This window comes from Prionailurus viverrinus, unplaced genomic scaffold, assembly GCF_022837055.1.
Source record: "Prionailurus viverrinus isolate Anna unplaced genomic scaffold, UM_Priviv_1.0 scaffold_63, whole genome shotgun sequence".
Taxonomy (NCBI): Eukaryota; Metazoa; Chordata; class Mammalia; order Carnivora; family Felidae; genus Prionailurus; species Prionailurus viverrinus.
In genome coordinates, this window is record NW_025927625.1 from 2,774 (window position 1) to 18,922 (window position 16,149).

At 62.2% G+C, this 16,149-nt stretch overlaps 1 protein-coding gene across 1 annotated transcript in view; it reads left to right on the forward strand.

The window, feature by feature from the left end:
* The first annotated feature begins 1,861 nt into the window (after positions 1 to 1,861).
* Positions 1,862 to 16,149, forward strand: part of SLC6A3 (solute carrier family 6 member 3) — a 37,505-nt gene continuing 23,217 nt past the window's right edge. Inside the window, exons 1-3 of the mRNA XM_047848429.1 lie at positions 1,862 to 2,201; positions 3,199 to 3,330; positions 9,740 to 9,965. Coding sequence (XP_047704385.1) covers positions 1,862 to 2,201; positions 3,199 to 3,330; positions 9,740 to 9,965 — 698 coding nt within the window. The remainder of the gene's footprint in view (positions 2,202 to 3,198; positions 3,331 to 9,739; positions 9,966 to 16,149) is intronic.

Consider the following 16,149-nt stretch of genomic DNA (forward strand, 5'->3'; position numbering starts at 1 on the left):
TGCTGGGGGGGGGGAGCAAGGCAGGTGTAGGAACAGAGAGGGTGCTGGGGGGGGGAGCAAGGCAGGTGTCGGTATAGAGAGGGTGCCGGGTGGGGGGGAGCAAGGCAGGTGTAGGAACAGAGAGGGTGCTGGGGGGGGGAGCAAGGCAGGTGTAGGAACAGAGAGGGTGCTGGGGGGGGAGCAAGGCAGGTGTAGGAACAGAGAGGGTGCTGGGGGGGAGCAAGGCAGGTGTAGGAACAGAGAGGGTGCTGGGGGGGGAGCAAGGCAGGTGTAGGAACAGAGAGGGTGCTGGGGGGGGAGCAAGGCAGGTGTAGGAACAGAGAGGGTGCTGGGGGGGGGGAGCAAGGCAGGTGTAGGAACAGAGAGGGGTGCTGGGGGGGGGAGCAAGGCAGGTGTAGGAACAGAGAGGGTGCTGGGGGGGGAGCAAGGCAGGTGTAGGAACAGAGAGGGTGCTGGGGGGGAGCAAGGCAGGTGTAGGAACAGAGAGGGTGCTGGGGGGGGAGCAAGGCAGGTGTAGGAACAGAGAGGGTGCCGGGGGGGGGAGCAAGGCAGGTGTAGGAACAGAGAGGGTGCTGGGGGGGGAGCAAGGCAGGTGTCGGTATAGAGAGGGTGCCGGGTGGGGGGGAGGAAGGCAGGTGTAGGAACAGAGAGGGTGCTGGGGGGGGGGAGCAAGGCAGGTGTAGGAACAGAGAGGGTGCTGGGGGGGGGGAGCAAGGCAGGTGTCGGTATAGAGAGGGTGCTGGGGGGGAGCAAGGCAGGTGTAGGAACAGAGAGGGTGCTGGGGGGGGGAGCAAGGCAGGTGTAGGAACAGAGAGGGTGCTGGGGGGGAGCAAGGCAGGTGTAGGAACAGAGAGGGTGCTGGGGGGGGAGCAAGGCAGGTGTAGGAACAGAGAGGTGCCGGGTGGGGGGAGGAAGGCAGGTGTAGGAAACAGAGAGGGTGCTGGGGGGGGGAGCAAGGCAGGTGTCGGTATAGAGAGGGTGCCGGGTGGGGGGGAGCAAGGCAGGTGTAGGAACAGAGAGGGTGCTGGGGGGGGGGAGCAAGGCAGGTGTAGGAACAGAGAGGGTGCTGGGGGGGGGGAGCAAGGCAGGTGTAGGAACAGAGAGGGTGCTGGGGGGGGGAGCAAGGCAGGTGTAGGAACAGAGAGGGTGCTGGGGGGGGGAGCAAGGCAGGTGTAGGAACAGAGAGGGTGCTGGGGGGGAGCAAGGCAGGTGTAGAAACAGAAAGGGTGCTGGGGGGGGAGCAAGGCAGGTGTAGGAACAGAGAGGGTGCTGGGGGGGGAGCAAGGCAGGTGTAGGAACAGAGAGGGTGCTGGGGGGGGGAGCAAGGCAGGTGTAGGAACAGAGAGGGTGCTGGGGGGGAGCAAGGCAGGTGTAGGAACAGAGAGGGTGCTGGGGGGGGAGCAAGGCAGGTGTAGGAACAGAGAGGGTGCTGGGGGGGAGCAAGGCAGGTGTAGGAACAGAGAGGGTGCTGGGGGGGGAGCAAGGCAGGTGTAGGAACAGAGAGGGTGCCGGGGGGGGGGGGGAGCAAGGCAGGTGTAGGAACAGAGAGGGTGCTGGGGGGGGGAGCAAGGCAGGTGTAGGAACAGAGAGGGTGCTGGGGGGGAGCAAGGCAGGTGTAGGAACAGAGAGGGTGCTGGGGGGGGGAGCAAGGCAGGTGGCAGGTGTCTGTCCCGAGGTTTCCACGGGCTGTCCCGCCCCCCCCCCCCCCCACAGGAACTTCCCCTCTCCTAGTGTCCTCAACCTTGGCCGTGGCGTCTCAGGTGCTTGGCCTGCGCTTGTTCTGCCCGAGTCTGCTCTTGCGGCGAGGCGCCCCGCGGTCCGGGCTCCTGAGCCGCTGCCTTCCTGTGTGTGCTTACTTCCTATGCTGGCTGAAGGCCGGAGGAGGACGCACCGAGTCCGAGGCCCCAGGCTGCGCACCAGTGAGAGCCGGCGCCCGGAGGTGCCCATGTCTTCCGGCGTGGCCCCGGCTAAGGAGCCCAACGCTACGGGCCCCAAGGCCGTGGAACTCGTCCTGGTCAAGGAGCGGAATGGGGTGCAGTTCACCAGCTCCGCCCTCACCAACCCCACGCAGACGCCCGTGGAGACCCAAGAACGAGAGACCTGGAGCAAGAAGGTCGACTTCCTCCTGTCGGTGGTCGGCTTTGCCGTGGACCTGGCCAACGTCTGGCGGTTCCCCTACCTGTGCTACAAAAACGGCGGCGGTGAGTGGGGCCCACGGAGTCCCCGGGGGCGGGGGGAGCCCGCAAACACGGGGGCAGAGGCGGGGCGTCACCCTGCGGGGAACATTCTCAGGTGCCCGCAGAGCGGTACCCTTGGCCGACTTAAGCCAGTGTCTGCGAACGGTGCGGAGGCCCTTGAGCGTGGAGTAGCGGAGAAAGTGTCCCTCCGCCTGCCCCGAAGCCAGCCAGCCCTTCCCCCACAGCTGCCTGGGGACTAGAAAACGAAAACAGGCACGGGTCACCCAAAGCCCTCAGGCGGAGAAGCCCCTTGAGTTGGTGGCCGCTCCCCGTGGTCACTCAGTGCCGCACACACGAGGGCTTTGGAAGGACCTCCGTGGGAGGCCCTCCCAGCCCCCACCCCGTGCCGAGGGGAGAACACTGGGGCCCAGGCAGGTGCGAGGAGCCGCGGGGCCTCCCTGCCTGCCCCTCCCCGCCCCGGGACCGGAGCCGTGGCAAAGCCCCCTCGTGTGGGCCGGGGCCCGCGAGGCCCCGAGTTTTGTGCCCGGGACGGGGGGCCGCCACAGGAGGGCCGGGCGCCACCCTGGAGGGACGCCGGCTCCTCACGCGGCACCTGTCAACGTAACCCCCCCGCCGAGGCAGGCTGTGAGGACGGAGAGCTGGGGGGGGGGGGGGGTGACGGACCCCACGAAGGGCAGCACTGGACCTCAGCTCCCGGCGGGCAGTTAGAGCTCACGCGGGGCAGGGGGGAGGCCGGACCCAGGAGCAGAGGCGGGGTGTGGGCGGGCGCTTCATCTGCTCTGCTCTCGGGTTGATTTCAAGCTTGGCCCGAGGGACGGCCGGGGCTTCTGGCAGTGGGGGCCGGGCAGGGAGGCGGGGGGCTCGCCCGGCCCAGCCAGGGACTTCCCCTCGGAGGGTGGCCACGCAGGGAGCTTCGGGGGGGGACCGGCGGGAGGTGGGTGAGCGCGGTGGCGCCGGGGCGGCCGCAGCCCGCGGGCTGACGCGCTGTCCTGCCCCACAGGCGCCTTCCTGGTCCCCTACCTGCTCTTCATGGCCGTTGCCGGGGTGCCGCTCTTCTACATGGAGCTGGCCCTGGGGCAGTTCACCAGGGAAGGGGCCGCGGGCGTCTGGAAGATCTGCCCCCTGCTGAAAGGTAACGGCGGGACGCCCCCACACCCCGCCGTGGCACGCCCAAGCCGAGTGCCTTCGCTCCCGCTTCGCTCCCCGTCTCTGCCCCCGGACGCAGCATCTCAACTCTGGTCCTCCTTTCGGCCTGCGGCGACGGGATTCGGGAGCGCGCGTCCCGGCCGTGAGGCCTGCCGTCCGGGGGCCGTGCTGTCGGCGTTTATGCGCTAGACAGGGGGAAACCCCCCCCGTCTGTCTGTCGGTCTGCCCTCTGCCCGTCACGGTCCGTCCATCCACCCGTCGTCTCTCTGCGCCGGCCGGCCGCGGCCGTGTGCAACGCCCCACGCGCCGGGCGGCCTGAGGAGCAGACCTTTGTTGCCTTACGTTGCTCGAGGCCAGAAACCCGAAATCGAGTTGCACGGGTAGAAGGCATTCCTCCTGAGGCCGTGAGGCACAATCTGCTCCAGACCTCCCCTACGCGCGTCCCCATAACTCTGAGGACGCCGGTCACACGGGACGGGGGCACACCCTCACAGCCCAACTTCCCTTGATTACCCCTGGGAAGACCCTGCCTCCAAATAAGGTCACACCGTGACCTACCGGGGCTTAGAAATTCAGCAAGTGAATTTTGGAGGGGACGCAATTCAACTCATGTCATCTGTCACCTGTGTCCCTCTGTCTACCCGTCAGCCACCTATCACCTGCCGTCCAGGATCTATCCACCTGTCACCCGTCATGTATCAACCCCCGTCATCTGCCTGTCATCCTTCTTCCATCCCCTGTCCCCCACCCCCCTGTCCCCCCGCGCCCCCATCCCCCATCCCTCCGTGACCCATCCCTGCACCTGCGCATCCCCCGTCCCCCATCTATCTCCATCTCTCTCACTATCTATTCTCTAGCGGGCCACCTGTGTGTATCTAGGGATCTAGTTTTGTGCTGAGCCCTCCCTCCAGTCGCCTGCTGAGATGCCAGGGCGCCAGGAGGCAGGGGCGCCTTGTACTGAGCCGAGGTAGAGAGCCTGGCAGTCAGCTCCTCCGCGGGCGCCTCCCTCCACCTTCGTGAGAAGCCCAGGGAAGAAGGGCCCTCTGTGTTGTCCCCATCCTGGAGACTCGGGCACCAAGGATGATGTCCCTGGCCGGGGGCAGCGTGGGATTGAGTCCCGGCCGTGTCCCCCTGAGCGCGGCCTCCGGGCCACACCGCGCCTGCGGAGCCCGTGGCTCGGGGAGGATTCGTGGGGAGACGCGGGCGCGCTGCCGGGTTTCATCACGAACACGGTTGCCGAGAGATCAGTCCAAGGACTTCCCAAGAAATCCTTGAAAAGTCGGTGTGTTTGCAGGAGGACGGAAGCCCCGCCCCCCCCCCCCCCCCCCCCCCCCCCCCGTCCTCCGGGACGCGCGAGGATGGGCCGGTGGGTCATGGTCAGAGATGGCAGCTGCCGGGGCCCGGGGAGCGAGGACGGCGCGCGGCCGTGTGGCCGGGGCTCCGGGGGCACCGCCCGCCCGGCAGCGGAAGCACGGGGACTGGCCCGGCCCGATGTCCCCTCCGGCGCTGTGCGGGTTTCCTTCTTAAGGGCCCGCTTGCCGAGCTTCGGGATGGTAGCAGCTTGTCCCTCCGCTACGTGACCGGTGGGTCCCCCAGACAGAACTCAGGAGAGGCCTGCCCGCTCCCCACCCCCCCCCCCCAACCTCAGAACGAGGCCCGCGGCTGTGGCTTCCAGTGCCGGGCCTGGGCGTCCCCTCTGCACGGCCACACAAGAGGCCGGACGCTGGTCTCTTCCTCCGTGAAGCCCCGATGGAGGGATGAGGCGGGGGAAGCAGCTGGCACCGCGGCGTCTCCGTGCGCGCGCAGCGTGGACGCGGCCGGAGCGGCCCATCCCCCTGGCCCGCGCACCGCCAGCGCCGTGGTCAGTGCTGTCCGTGCGTCCTCGGGTGACCCCCGGGGGGCAGTGCGGGGCGGGGGTGGCCTCCCGCTGCCGGCTGCCTTGTTGGCTTTGCGGGCAGCGGCCCTGTGCGTCTGCAGTGTGTCTGCTTCTCACGTGCCCCAAGCCGGGGGGGCCCCCCACCTCCCCCCCGCTCCCGCCGGGGACCCCCGAGCACCCACCGCCCTGCCTCCGTATGTCCTGCCAGGAGAAGGATGTTCTCCAGAGAAGCTGCCAACGTAGAGAGGTTTTTATATTGCAGTTTATAAAGTGTCAATAGCGATTGATTCCCGAAGATCTCAAAGGACGACTTAATCCTTGTTTTTTAAAATTTTTTGTTTATTTATTTTTGAGAGAGAGAGAGACAGAGTGCGAGCAGGGGAGGGTCAGAGAGAGGGGGAGGCACAGAGTCCGAAGCAGGCTCCAGGCCCGAGCTGCCAGCACAGAGCCCGACGCGGGGCTCGAACTCGGGAACCGGGAGATCGTGACCTGAACCGAAGTCGGACACTTGACTGACTGAGCCCCCCAGGCGCCCGTTAGGACGACTTAACCCAACGGAGGGGTTAATAGGAAAACGTGACCCCGGTAGCAGGAGCTCCAGCACCCTCAGGGAGAAGGGGAGCCCAGGTGCGGGGCGTCTCACCTCCTTCCGCCCGGAGCACCCGCGGGCAGACACTGCTTCCTTCAGATTTCCCTCTGCCCCACAGCCCCACGTCCACACTGCCTGCAGCCCAAGACACCTTCTGTCCAGTTCTGGACACCCATCCGTGCGGAGGGCCGTGCTGGGGCTGCGTGGCCCCTGTGGGTGGACTCTCTCTCTCCCCCTGTCTCTCCCTGTCTCTCTGTCTCTCATCTCTCTCCGTCTGCCCCCATCTCCCTTCCTGTCTCTCTTTATGTCTCCCTGGCTCTCTCTGTTTCCCCATCTGTGTCTCCCTGTCTCTGCGTTCCTGTCTCTGTCTCTCCCTGTCTCTCCCTCTCTGTCTCCCTGTCTCTGTCTCTGTCCCTCTCCTCCGCACACGTGCGCACACGCACAGACCCAGCAGACACTCAGGATGCCCAGACTGTCCGGAGGAATCCTGTGTGTTCCTCGCAGTGGCCTGCAGTGACCCTCGTGAGGACAGCCAGGCCACTCCTCCAGGAGCACCTTCTGTGGCCGGTGCTCCCGACAGGCTCCCGGAGGCAGCGGCCTGCGCAGTTGGGGGTGGGGGGTGGGCTCCACCGGGATGCCCCCCCTTAGGTGGCCCAGTTACCTGCCAGACACGGACCTGCCTCCCGGTGCTGTGGAGACACGGCACCCTGTTTTCCCGAGTGGGAGACAGTTGTGATATTTTCGGTGTGATTCATCAAACTCCTCTTTCTAAAAAGAATTTGATGGGGCGCCTGGGTGGCGCAGTCGGTTAAGCGTCCGACTTCAGCCAGGTCACGATCTCTCGGTCCGGGAGTTCGAGCCCCGCGTCAGGCTCTGGGCTGATGGCTCGGAGCCTGGAGCCTGTTTCCGATTCTGTGTCTCCCTCTCTCTCTGCCCCTCCCCCGTTCATGCTCTGTCTCTCTCTGTCCCAAAAATAAATTTAAAAACGTTGAAAAAAAATTAAAAAAAAAAAAGAATTTGAAGTAGCTTAAAATGAGATAAAATACACACAGTTAACTGTAAAGGCTAAAGTTTATAGAGTCAACATAAAGAAGTACTGAGGAAAACAGAAGCTTCAGAAACCAGACATTAAGACCCGTGGCTGGAATTCACGGTTAGTCCCGGGGTCCCAGGAGCAGGAACTGAGCAGGAGCCAGGGCTGGGCGTGTGGGGCGGGGAGCAGGGGTGGGAGCAGGGGCTGGGGGGGAGCAGGGGCGGGGGGGAGCAGGGGCTGGGGGAAGGAGGGGGGTGGCGGGAGTGGGCGGATTTCCCATGTTTTCCTGGGAACTCGGGACAGGGCGAGCCCGCCCACTGGGGGACGCGGTCCTATGCCATCCGCGACAGAAGAGTTCTGTCAGGTGCAGCTTTATTTAGAGGCTCTTGCAAGGAGGAACATCGCTGCAGCCGCCGGGAGGGAGCCCAAAGTGACATGAACCGGAGTGTGGTGATGGTGGCCCAGCCCGTGGGCTTGTGAGGCTGTGTCCACCTAGGACAGACTTGGAGTGACCCCACAAATAGCCCACCTTCACAGCCACCTTCCTGGGGACTGGGCCCTCTGCCCAGGCATGTGGGCACCTGGAGGGCAGCCCAGGGGAGGCGACCCTCGTATGCGGGAGGGCCTCTGGTGCCCGGCTGCCACGGGGCAGGCCCTCGTGCTCTGGGAGCCACATCGGCCCGTGGCGACCTTGTCACTCTGGCAGGAAGGTGGAGAAACCTAGCTTAGCAGGGGGCTGTGCACGGGGCACGGGTGCAGGAAGGGCCGCGGCCAAGATAACTCTTCCTTCGCAAGGTGGATCTGGATCTGCTTCGGGTTGGTTCAGAGGCTCCCTTGACTTCCCCAAGGGTCAGGCTGCACACTTTTAACCTCAGAATGGTTTCAGGTCAGGCATCCACAGTCGGCCCCCTGCCAGGGAGAACCTTCTGTGATGCTCTTCTAAACAGCCCGGCTTCCCAGCACCGTGGCTTCCCCACAGCACGTTTTCCTGGGAACACGGCTTCCCCACAGCACGGCTGCCCCGGGCAGATTCGCTGTAAACCGTGGCCCGGCCTCTCTCCTGGGAACCCAGGGAGCAGAATTGCAATATAGCTTGGTTTAGTGTTGACCAAGTCCACGTGGGAGAAGACCTTGCACAGAAAATTGTGTTGTGGTCACCACTGCTGCTGCACACATATTCCGAGAGGGTTTGCACAACAGGGCCCATTTGACTTTAGGGCCCTCCCGATTCGGGATCTGTTTAATGTATGTGCACCAATGAACTTTACTGCCTCTTTCTGCTTCCGGGGGAGGAAGGCGACTTCGGTGCAGTGCCCTGAGCATTGACTTACTTCTTCTCAGGGTTCCGTTCATAAAAGACAACCCAAGCCTCTTCCTATAAACACCACCTCGAAGGCATGCTCCCCGCCCTCCTGCCCCCTCCCGGCCACGAGCAGGCAGGACGGGGACGTAGCAGCCAAACAGACTTTAGTAAAGCAAGCCAGAGCTCTCGTCCACACGAGTCCTGCCTGCGAAGCCGAGACGCAGAGCTGGAAGGAAAATAGCCGTGCGTGGCGCCTACCGCAGGGAGCCGCCGTAGCAGGACCGGGGCGGCCTTGCCTGGCATTGAGCAAGGGCACCTTGGCCAGTGGGCGGAGGCCAGACCCATCTGCCGTGAGTCAGGACAGCACAGCCCCAAAGACTGCTTGCCACTCTGCCCTCGTTCACGAGGGGCCAGGAGCCCCTCGATGACAGATCCCAAATGCCAGGTTTCGTGACACTGGAAAGGTCACTGGAAAAGGCCATCAGTGGCCTCAGGAGACTCTGGATGCTCATGCATGGCCCCGGGTGACTCCAGGTGGCTCTGGGTACCTATGAGTAAACCCAGATGACTCTGTTTGCCCTGGGTCGTCTTGAGGGGGTGTGAGCAGCCATAGGTGGCCATAAATGTCTCTGAGTGGCTCTTGGTAGCTGTGTGTGAATGTGGAGGACCCTGGTTATCTAATGGCCATTGGTGGCCCTGGATGGCTCTGGAAGATACTGGGTATTCCTGGGTGACCTGTATGGTTTGGGGTGGTCTCCGCTGGGTCTTGGTGGTGCTCTGCATTCCTGGGTGTCCCGGATGGTCCTACATTGTGATGGTGGCACTAGATGATTCTGATGGCTTTGTGTGGCCTGGGGGCCCTGCATGACCATGTTGATGCTGAGCGGCCGCAAGTGGTAGTGGATGGCCACAGACGGCCCTTAGTCACACTGTCTGCGGGTGCCTGGTTCCGCCAGGGTGGCCCTGGTGACCCTGCATGTCTCTGGGTGCTCAGAGATGGCCATGGCTGTTTCGGGGGGTTGGGCACAGTCCTCTTTCTGTGACCCTGGCGGGAATTCTGGCAACTGAGCGCTCACTGGTTGTCTCTGCCGGGCGTCCAAGGTCCAAGGAGCCGGCCTGGGGAGGGGAGGTGGCTGCGCCTGCTGACGCCGTGCGCCCCCGCCCAGGCGTGTGCTGACGTCATGTGTTCCCTGTCCAGGCGCGTGCTGACGCCGCGTGCTCCCCGCCCTGACGCCGTGTGCCCCCGCCCAGGCGCGTGCTGACGTCAAATGTTCCCTGCCCAGGCGCGTGCTGACGTCGCGTGCCCCCGCCCAGGCGCGTGCTGACGTCATATGTTCCCTACCCCAGGCGTGTGCTGACGCCCCGTGCTCCCTGCCCTGACGCCGTGTGCTCCCGGCCCCAGGCGCGTGCTGACGTCGCGTGCTCCCTGCCCTGACGCCGTGTGCCCCCGCCCAGGCGCGTGCTGACGTCGCGTGCTCCCTGCCCTGACGCCGTGTGCCCCCGCCCAGGCGCGTGCTGACGTCGCGTGCTCCCTGCCCTGACGCCGTGTGGCCCCGCCCAGGCGCGTGCTGACGCGGTGTGCTCCCTGCCCTAGGCGTGGGCTTCACGGTCATCCTCATCTCCCTGTACGTGGGCTTCTTCTACAACGTCATCATCGCCTGGGCGCTGCACTACTTCTTCTCCTCCTTCGCCGCGGAGCTGCCGTGGGTCCACTGCAACAACACGTGGAACAGCCCCGACTGCGTGGACGCGCGCTCCGCCGGCCCCGGCTCGGGCCCCAACCACACCCTCCACACCACGCCCGCCACCGAGTACTTCGAGTAAGTGGGGCTCCGGGGACACGGCCCTTCCGTGGCTGCCTTGGGCAGGGCGGGATGCGGGAGCCCCGGGGGTCAGGCGCCCCGGCCGCGCTGCCCGCGAGGTGTGCCGAGGGCCCTTGCCCTGTGCTGCGCCCCCGTCCCGTGCCCGTGGGCTCTCGGGGGGGGGGGGGGGGCGCCGTGCCGAATCCCACCTCTGGTGGCCCAGCGACGCTCTCGCGGGGTGAGTCCTCGGCAGCCTTGGTGTGGGTGTGGGAGGCTGGCGGAGGCGGCGCACGGAGGGCAGGGGGGTGGGGGGGGCGGCGCCCCCCGAGTGGGCCGGGCTCTGCCTCGTCCGCTCCCCCGGCCACCCCTGCACGCTGTGCAGGACTGGTCTCCAGCCTTGCTCAACACGCTGACTGTTGCTTTTTCCGAGATGTTCTGTTCCCGGTACAAACGCAACATTAGTTCTGGTCCGAGGCTGCCCTCGGTCCCCACGTCCAATGGCGCTCCCGGTGCCCCCCCTTCCAGCCCCTGCCCTCTGCGCCACTTGGCATCCACCACCTGCGGACACGTCACTCTGGCCGAACCTGTTCTTCTCGGGGTCCTTTCTGCCACGGCTCCTGCCCCCCTCGCTCTTATCCCACGTGGCCCGACCCAGCCTGGAAGGGCCGTCAGTGGCCCGATGGGTACATCGCTTCTCCTCAGAATGCAGACACTCGCCGAGGACCCGCTGTGTCCCAAGGCCGCCCTGCCGGGGCGACGCCGACCTGGCCTTGGCGGAGTGGTGTGCCTGAGACACGTTGGTAAACGTGAGCGGGCCGGGTGGCGTGTGGAGCGGCTCCAGGAGCCCCTCCCGGGTCCCCGCGTAGCTCAGGCTGCCTCAGTGTCCCCACAGGCAGCTTCTTCCAGAGGTGAGCACAGGGCATCCCGGGGGCTTCCCGCTGACGCCACAATTTCACAGCCAGGGGGACGTTTCTTTTGGGGACTGAGTCTCAGCTGTCCGCTTACATATATTCTGTTAACGTTTCTATGTGAAAATGAGTCTGCTCACAACTTAGCAAAAGGAACTTCGACCGACGAAAATAAAACAACCGTGGTTTCACCAGCAAATAGGCACGTTTGCAAAACACGCGTGGAGTTGAAAACCGTGAGCTGAGAAACACAGTGTCTGGGTGTCTAGGCGTCAGCCCTGTCCTTCCGAGAAGACCCAGGGACTGGGCAGGTGGACAGACACCCACCGCCCCCCCCCCCCCCAGGATCTCCATTTCTGTCCCAGAACGGTTCGAGGAGGCCTTTCCTGGGAGAAAGGGGCCCTGTCCCGGGCACAGGGGAGAGAGAAACAGCGCCTCCGGGCAGCCGGGTGACCCGACCTGTGGACTTCCAAGATACCGCCAGCAGGGAGGTGGGTGTCCTGGATTTGAACTGCATTTCGGACACTGAGACTCCGAATGCTTTGTTCTGGGATTCTGAGCCCCGAGCGGGGACCAAATCTCTGTCGTGGAAAGTGGCATCGAGGGGCGGGGACAGGTCAGGTGGGTTGGGAGGGTCTGGGCGATGCTGGGAGGATGTTCTCCCCAGACCGTGGCCAGGAAGAGCAGTCAGGGCGGGTGACCGTCGTGTGCCATGGGACTTGCTTGTGTTTTTAGGACGCCGTCGGTGGTGGTTGGCGACTGGAGGAGAGCGAACGGGGGGTTGAGGGGAGCGGGGGGGCCGTGAGCCCCGCCAGCTCTCCGGGGTGGCCGGCTGGTTTCAGAGGTCTGTCTGTCCCTCTTGACTTGCCCAAGAGACCCAGGCCAGGCGCGTCTGTGAGAAAGGAGACCGGGGGAAGTTTATCTGAGTGTGTGGGTGGGACTTGCGGTGCGACGAGGAAGCGAGAATTGCCCAGGAAAGGAGGAGTCGAGTTTGCTGTCGCTTGCCGCTGTCTCGATAACTGCTCCGTTTCCCGAACGTGATGGTGTCTCGCTGACGGGCCGGGCCCCGGCTGCGTGTGCCCTCCCCCTGTGGCCCGAGCCGGCTCAGCTTGGGATCAGAGGTAAGGGGTCCGCAGGGGACCCCCTGCACCAGGAAGGGGAGATGAGGACCCAGTGGCGCGCGAGCACCTGGGGCCCCGCGGTCAGGCCCACCACGCTGAGGGACGCTCAGCCGCTCGGTGCTGGCTTGGGTCTAATCCGTCGTTACACCAACAGATTGGGGACTAAGGTTTCGTGCTGAGGCGTCTCTCGCTATTTCGAGATGGATACCCGTGCAATTTTGAAGTTTGGAGAGCTCACGGAGGCTGAGAGGTGCCAAGTAATGCCATTGGGGGCCACCTGTCTTTTGTTCGGAGGCGTGGACGGATTCACGGGGGAAAGGACTCCGACAAGCACGTGGCTCCTCCTGAGACCCCAGAGTGAAAACTGATGTTGCTGTTATTCTCGTCACATCTTCCCCAAGAAAGCGGAGCCCCAGAACCGCTGTCCTCGGCAGCCCCTGCGCCAGCCGAGGGTCCCAGTTTCAGTCCCTGGTGGGCGTGCCCGAGGAGACCCTGCAGGCTCGGAGCAGAAGCCAGAGGCTCGTGGCTGTGGCTCCCAGGGCTGAGAAACCGCGCGGGGGACTCGCTGGACGGCCGTGAGGGCCAAGCCAGGACTGCGCCCGTGGGCTTGGAGACCCCCAAACAGGCTCGTGTAACCCCAACCACTTTAAACGTCCCCGAGTCCCACAGACACTTATCGACACCACCGTCGCCTACTTTCCACTGTAAACTAGAGAGCTATACGTTTAAAACTACTTACACGTTTGCCTCTAGGAGACGGCTTTGGCTGCTCCCCCAAAGCTCCCGGTGCTGTTTTCACTTTCATTCGGTTCCAAGTATTCCCTGATCCGCTTGGTAATTTCTTCTTTGACTCATGGGAGATTTTGGAGGCATTCCCGTTTAGTGTCGAAAATTTTGGAGGTTTTCTAGATCCGCTTCTGTTCTTGATTTCTGATTTAATTCTGATTTAGTGACATAATATATGTACAAAGCCTCATTATTCCAAACTCTACTGAGACCTTTCGTGCCTAGTGTGTGGTTTACGCTGGTGGGTATCGTGGGTGCACTGGCACAGAACGTGAGTCCTGCTGTCACCGGGAAGGGACTTGCACCCACGGGTCGCGTGAGCTCCTGTGCCACCCGCCGGGTCTTCTGCGTCCTCACTGTCCACCGTGCTACCGGCTGTGGGACGCACCATGGGAATGTGGGCTGTGCATGTGCCTCGTCTTGATTCCGTCGGCTTCTGCCTGACTTGTGCTTCTGGGACTCTGTGGCGAAGTGTGTGTGTGTGTGTGTGTGTGGGTGTGTGTCAAGTCTTTGAGCGGACCCATTTCCATATAAAATGTCCCCCTTGGTCACGTTCCTCTTCCTGGAGCAGCTTTGTCCGGCAGCAGCGTTCCTCCCCGGCCCGCGGTGGGCCGCGTTTGCACCGGCACCTTTTCCATCCTGTGTTTTTAACCCACGTGTGTCGTACCGAGCGCGCGTTTCTTGCAGGCGGCGTAGACATGGTTCTTGCCGTTTATGCGGTACAGCCATCTCTGCCTCGTCGTAGGGCTTTCCGTTCAATAATCTTCCACGAGGTCGGGTTTAAGTCTTTCGTCTCCACGTTTTTCCTCTGTGTCCCATCTCTTTGTGTTTTGTTTCCTCTACTCGTCCCTCCTTTGGAATTAATGAACACTTAGGCTTCCGTTTGAGTTACACTGTTGGCTAATACGCTATAGCCGCTCTTTGTTTTCATTTCTGTGGCTGTTTACCGGGTTTATGACCCACGTCTGTAACTCGTCAGGGTCTACCTTCAGATGGCGTCCTGCCACTCCACGCGGAAACTAGGAGCCTTACAACAACGTGCTCCCACTCTCACTCCTGCCCTTTATTGTCACAGATTTTGTTTCCACAATCTGTTATAAACTCCATAACGCGTTGCTACTATTTTTGCTTTAAACGGTGCATTATAGTCCGGGTACGTCTAAGTGGAAAAACACCTTTTATGTTTACGAGCACGTCCGCTGTTTCTGGTGCTCTCCCTGCCCTGTGCAGATCCAGATTTCCATTTGGGCATCATTTCCTCCTTTCTGAAGGGTTTCCTTTAACACGTCCTACAGCATAGACTTGCCGGCAACGAATTCTCTCTGCTTTAGTTTTTCTGAAACATGTTGCGTTGTTTTGGGGGGAGTTCCGTAAATTGTGGTGAACTCTACATAACAAAATACATCTCTTTAACCGTTCTAAGCGTGCGGTTTAATATTACACAGTCACGGCACCGTGCAGCTGTCACCACCATCCATCTCCAGGACTTTCTCGTTCTCCCAAACTGAAGCTCTGTCCCCGTGAAACACTAACTCCCTCCCCACCCCCACCCCAGCCCCTGGCGCCCACTATCTTGTGCTCTGTCTCTATGAATTCGATGACCGTAGGGACCTCGTGTAGGAAGAATCGTTCAGCGTTTGTCCTCGTGTCTGGCTTATTTCACTCAGCGTGATGTCCCCAGGGGCCATCCCTGCTGTAGCAGCTATCAGTTTCCTTCCTTTTAAGGCTGATCCCTATTCCACTGTATGGATGAACCATATTTTTCTTGTTCATTTGTCGATGGACACTTGGGTTGTTTTTCTGTCTTGGCCTTTGTAAATAAAGCTGCAGTGAACACAGGGGTGCAAGTATATTTTTGAGTTAGTGTTTTCATCTTCTTCGGATAAAGTTGACTTTTCCTTTTGTTGGTGGTTTCCTATGCTGTGCAGAAACTTCCTAGTCTGATGTAGCCCCACTTTGCCCATCTTTAAATTGAATTGTTTGGGGGGCATTTTGTTATCGAGATACAAACCTTTCCATATTCTGGTTGTTACTCGCTTACCTATTTTCTCATTCTGTGAGTTACCTTTTTCTCTGTCAGTAGTGTCCTTTGATGCACAAAATTTGTGTTTTGATGGAGTCGGTTTATCTATTTTGTCGTTGTTGCTTGTGATTTTGATGTCATGTCAGAAAACCCATTGCCAAACCCAAGGTCACAAAGACTTGCCCTTTTCTTCCAAGAACGTTACCATTTTACCTCTTCCATCGGGTCCTTTTCCCGTCTCGACTTAAGTTTCGTGTTGTGGTTGTAAGCCACGTGTTCCGCCTGTGTGTCTGCTAATTTTCTTCTTCCACGTCGGACGTAGTAAGTTTGACTTTTGCATTAGGTTTTGTCGTCTTCCTTTAAGGACTGTTAGTTGCGTTCTGGCGGGAAGTTAATTTGCTCGCGGAGAGCTTTATCGTCCTGACGCCGGTCCGTAAGCTGTCTCTCGGTGGTTCTGGGCACTGCCGTGTGGCGCTTCCGGGCCTCCCCTGAGCTCCCCGTGTGACCCACAGGTGCCCCGCCCTGGCCTGCGGGAGCCCCCAGGACCTGCACCGTGAATTGGTGGACACGGGGACGCGTCCTTCCCAGACCTCCGGCCACCTGAGCTTTATCGACACTGCCGTCACTTGCGGTCCTTGGGACACGCCTGCCCCAGCCTCGGGGACGCCCTGCCAGACAGGAAGCTGGGGCGTTACTGGGCTCACCTCATCCCTTGCCTTCTCCTGGGGGGGCAGCCCTGCATCATCTCCGGTCTCGTCTGAAAACACACGTTTGGTGTCCTTCGTCCGGCTTCCGATTGTCTGCCACGTCGCAGACCGGTACCCGTGTGTGAGGCCTTGCAGGGAGGCCGAGGTGTGACTGGGCCTTCGGCCACGCGGCCTCCCTCGGCGCTGTCGTCCCAAAGAGACTTCTGTTGGTGAGGAGAGGGCCTGGGTGAAGTGGTCTGGCTGGGGGGCCAGGACGCGGGGGCGTCAGGCAGGGCCAGGGCTGCGGGGAGGGGAGAGGAGAAGGAAGTCGTTGGAAGTCGTGCTGCCGGGGGAGGCTCCGGGGAGGACGGACTCAGGGGAGGGCAGCCCTCCGGGAGGACGGACTCGGGGAGGACGGGCAGGGCACAGCTGCCCGAGCGTTGTTGCCCCAGGGATCTCCACTCCTAGACCTCACACAGAAGACAGCATGTGTGTGTGTCGGGTCGGGGGCTCCTGTCACGTGAGGGGTGGCCTGCACTCCATAGAGGAGACAGGTTGATGTGACACTTTGGTGGTGCTGAGGGAGCTGGGAGTGTCGAGTTGGGCTCTGTTCGTGCCCGTCACCCCCTCCCCGCCGCCACGAAACTCTGATTCCGGAGTCTGGAAGCCTGGATTCCT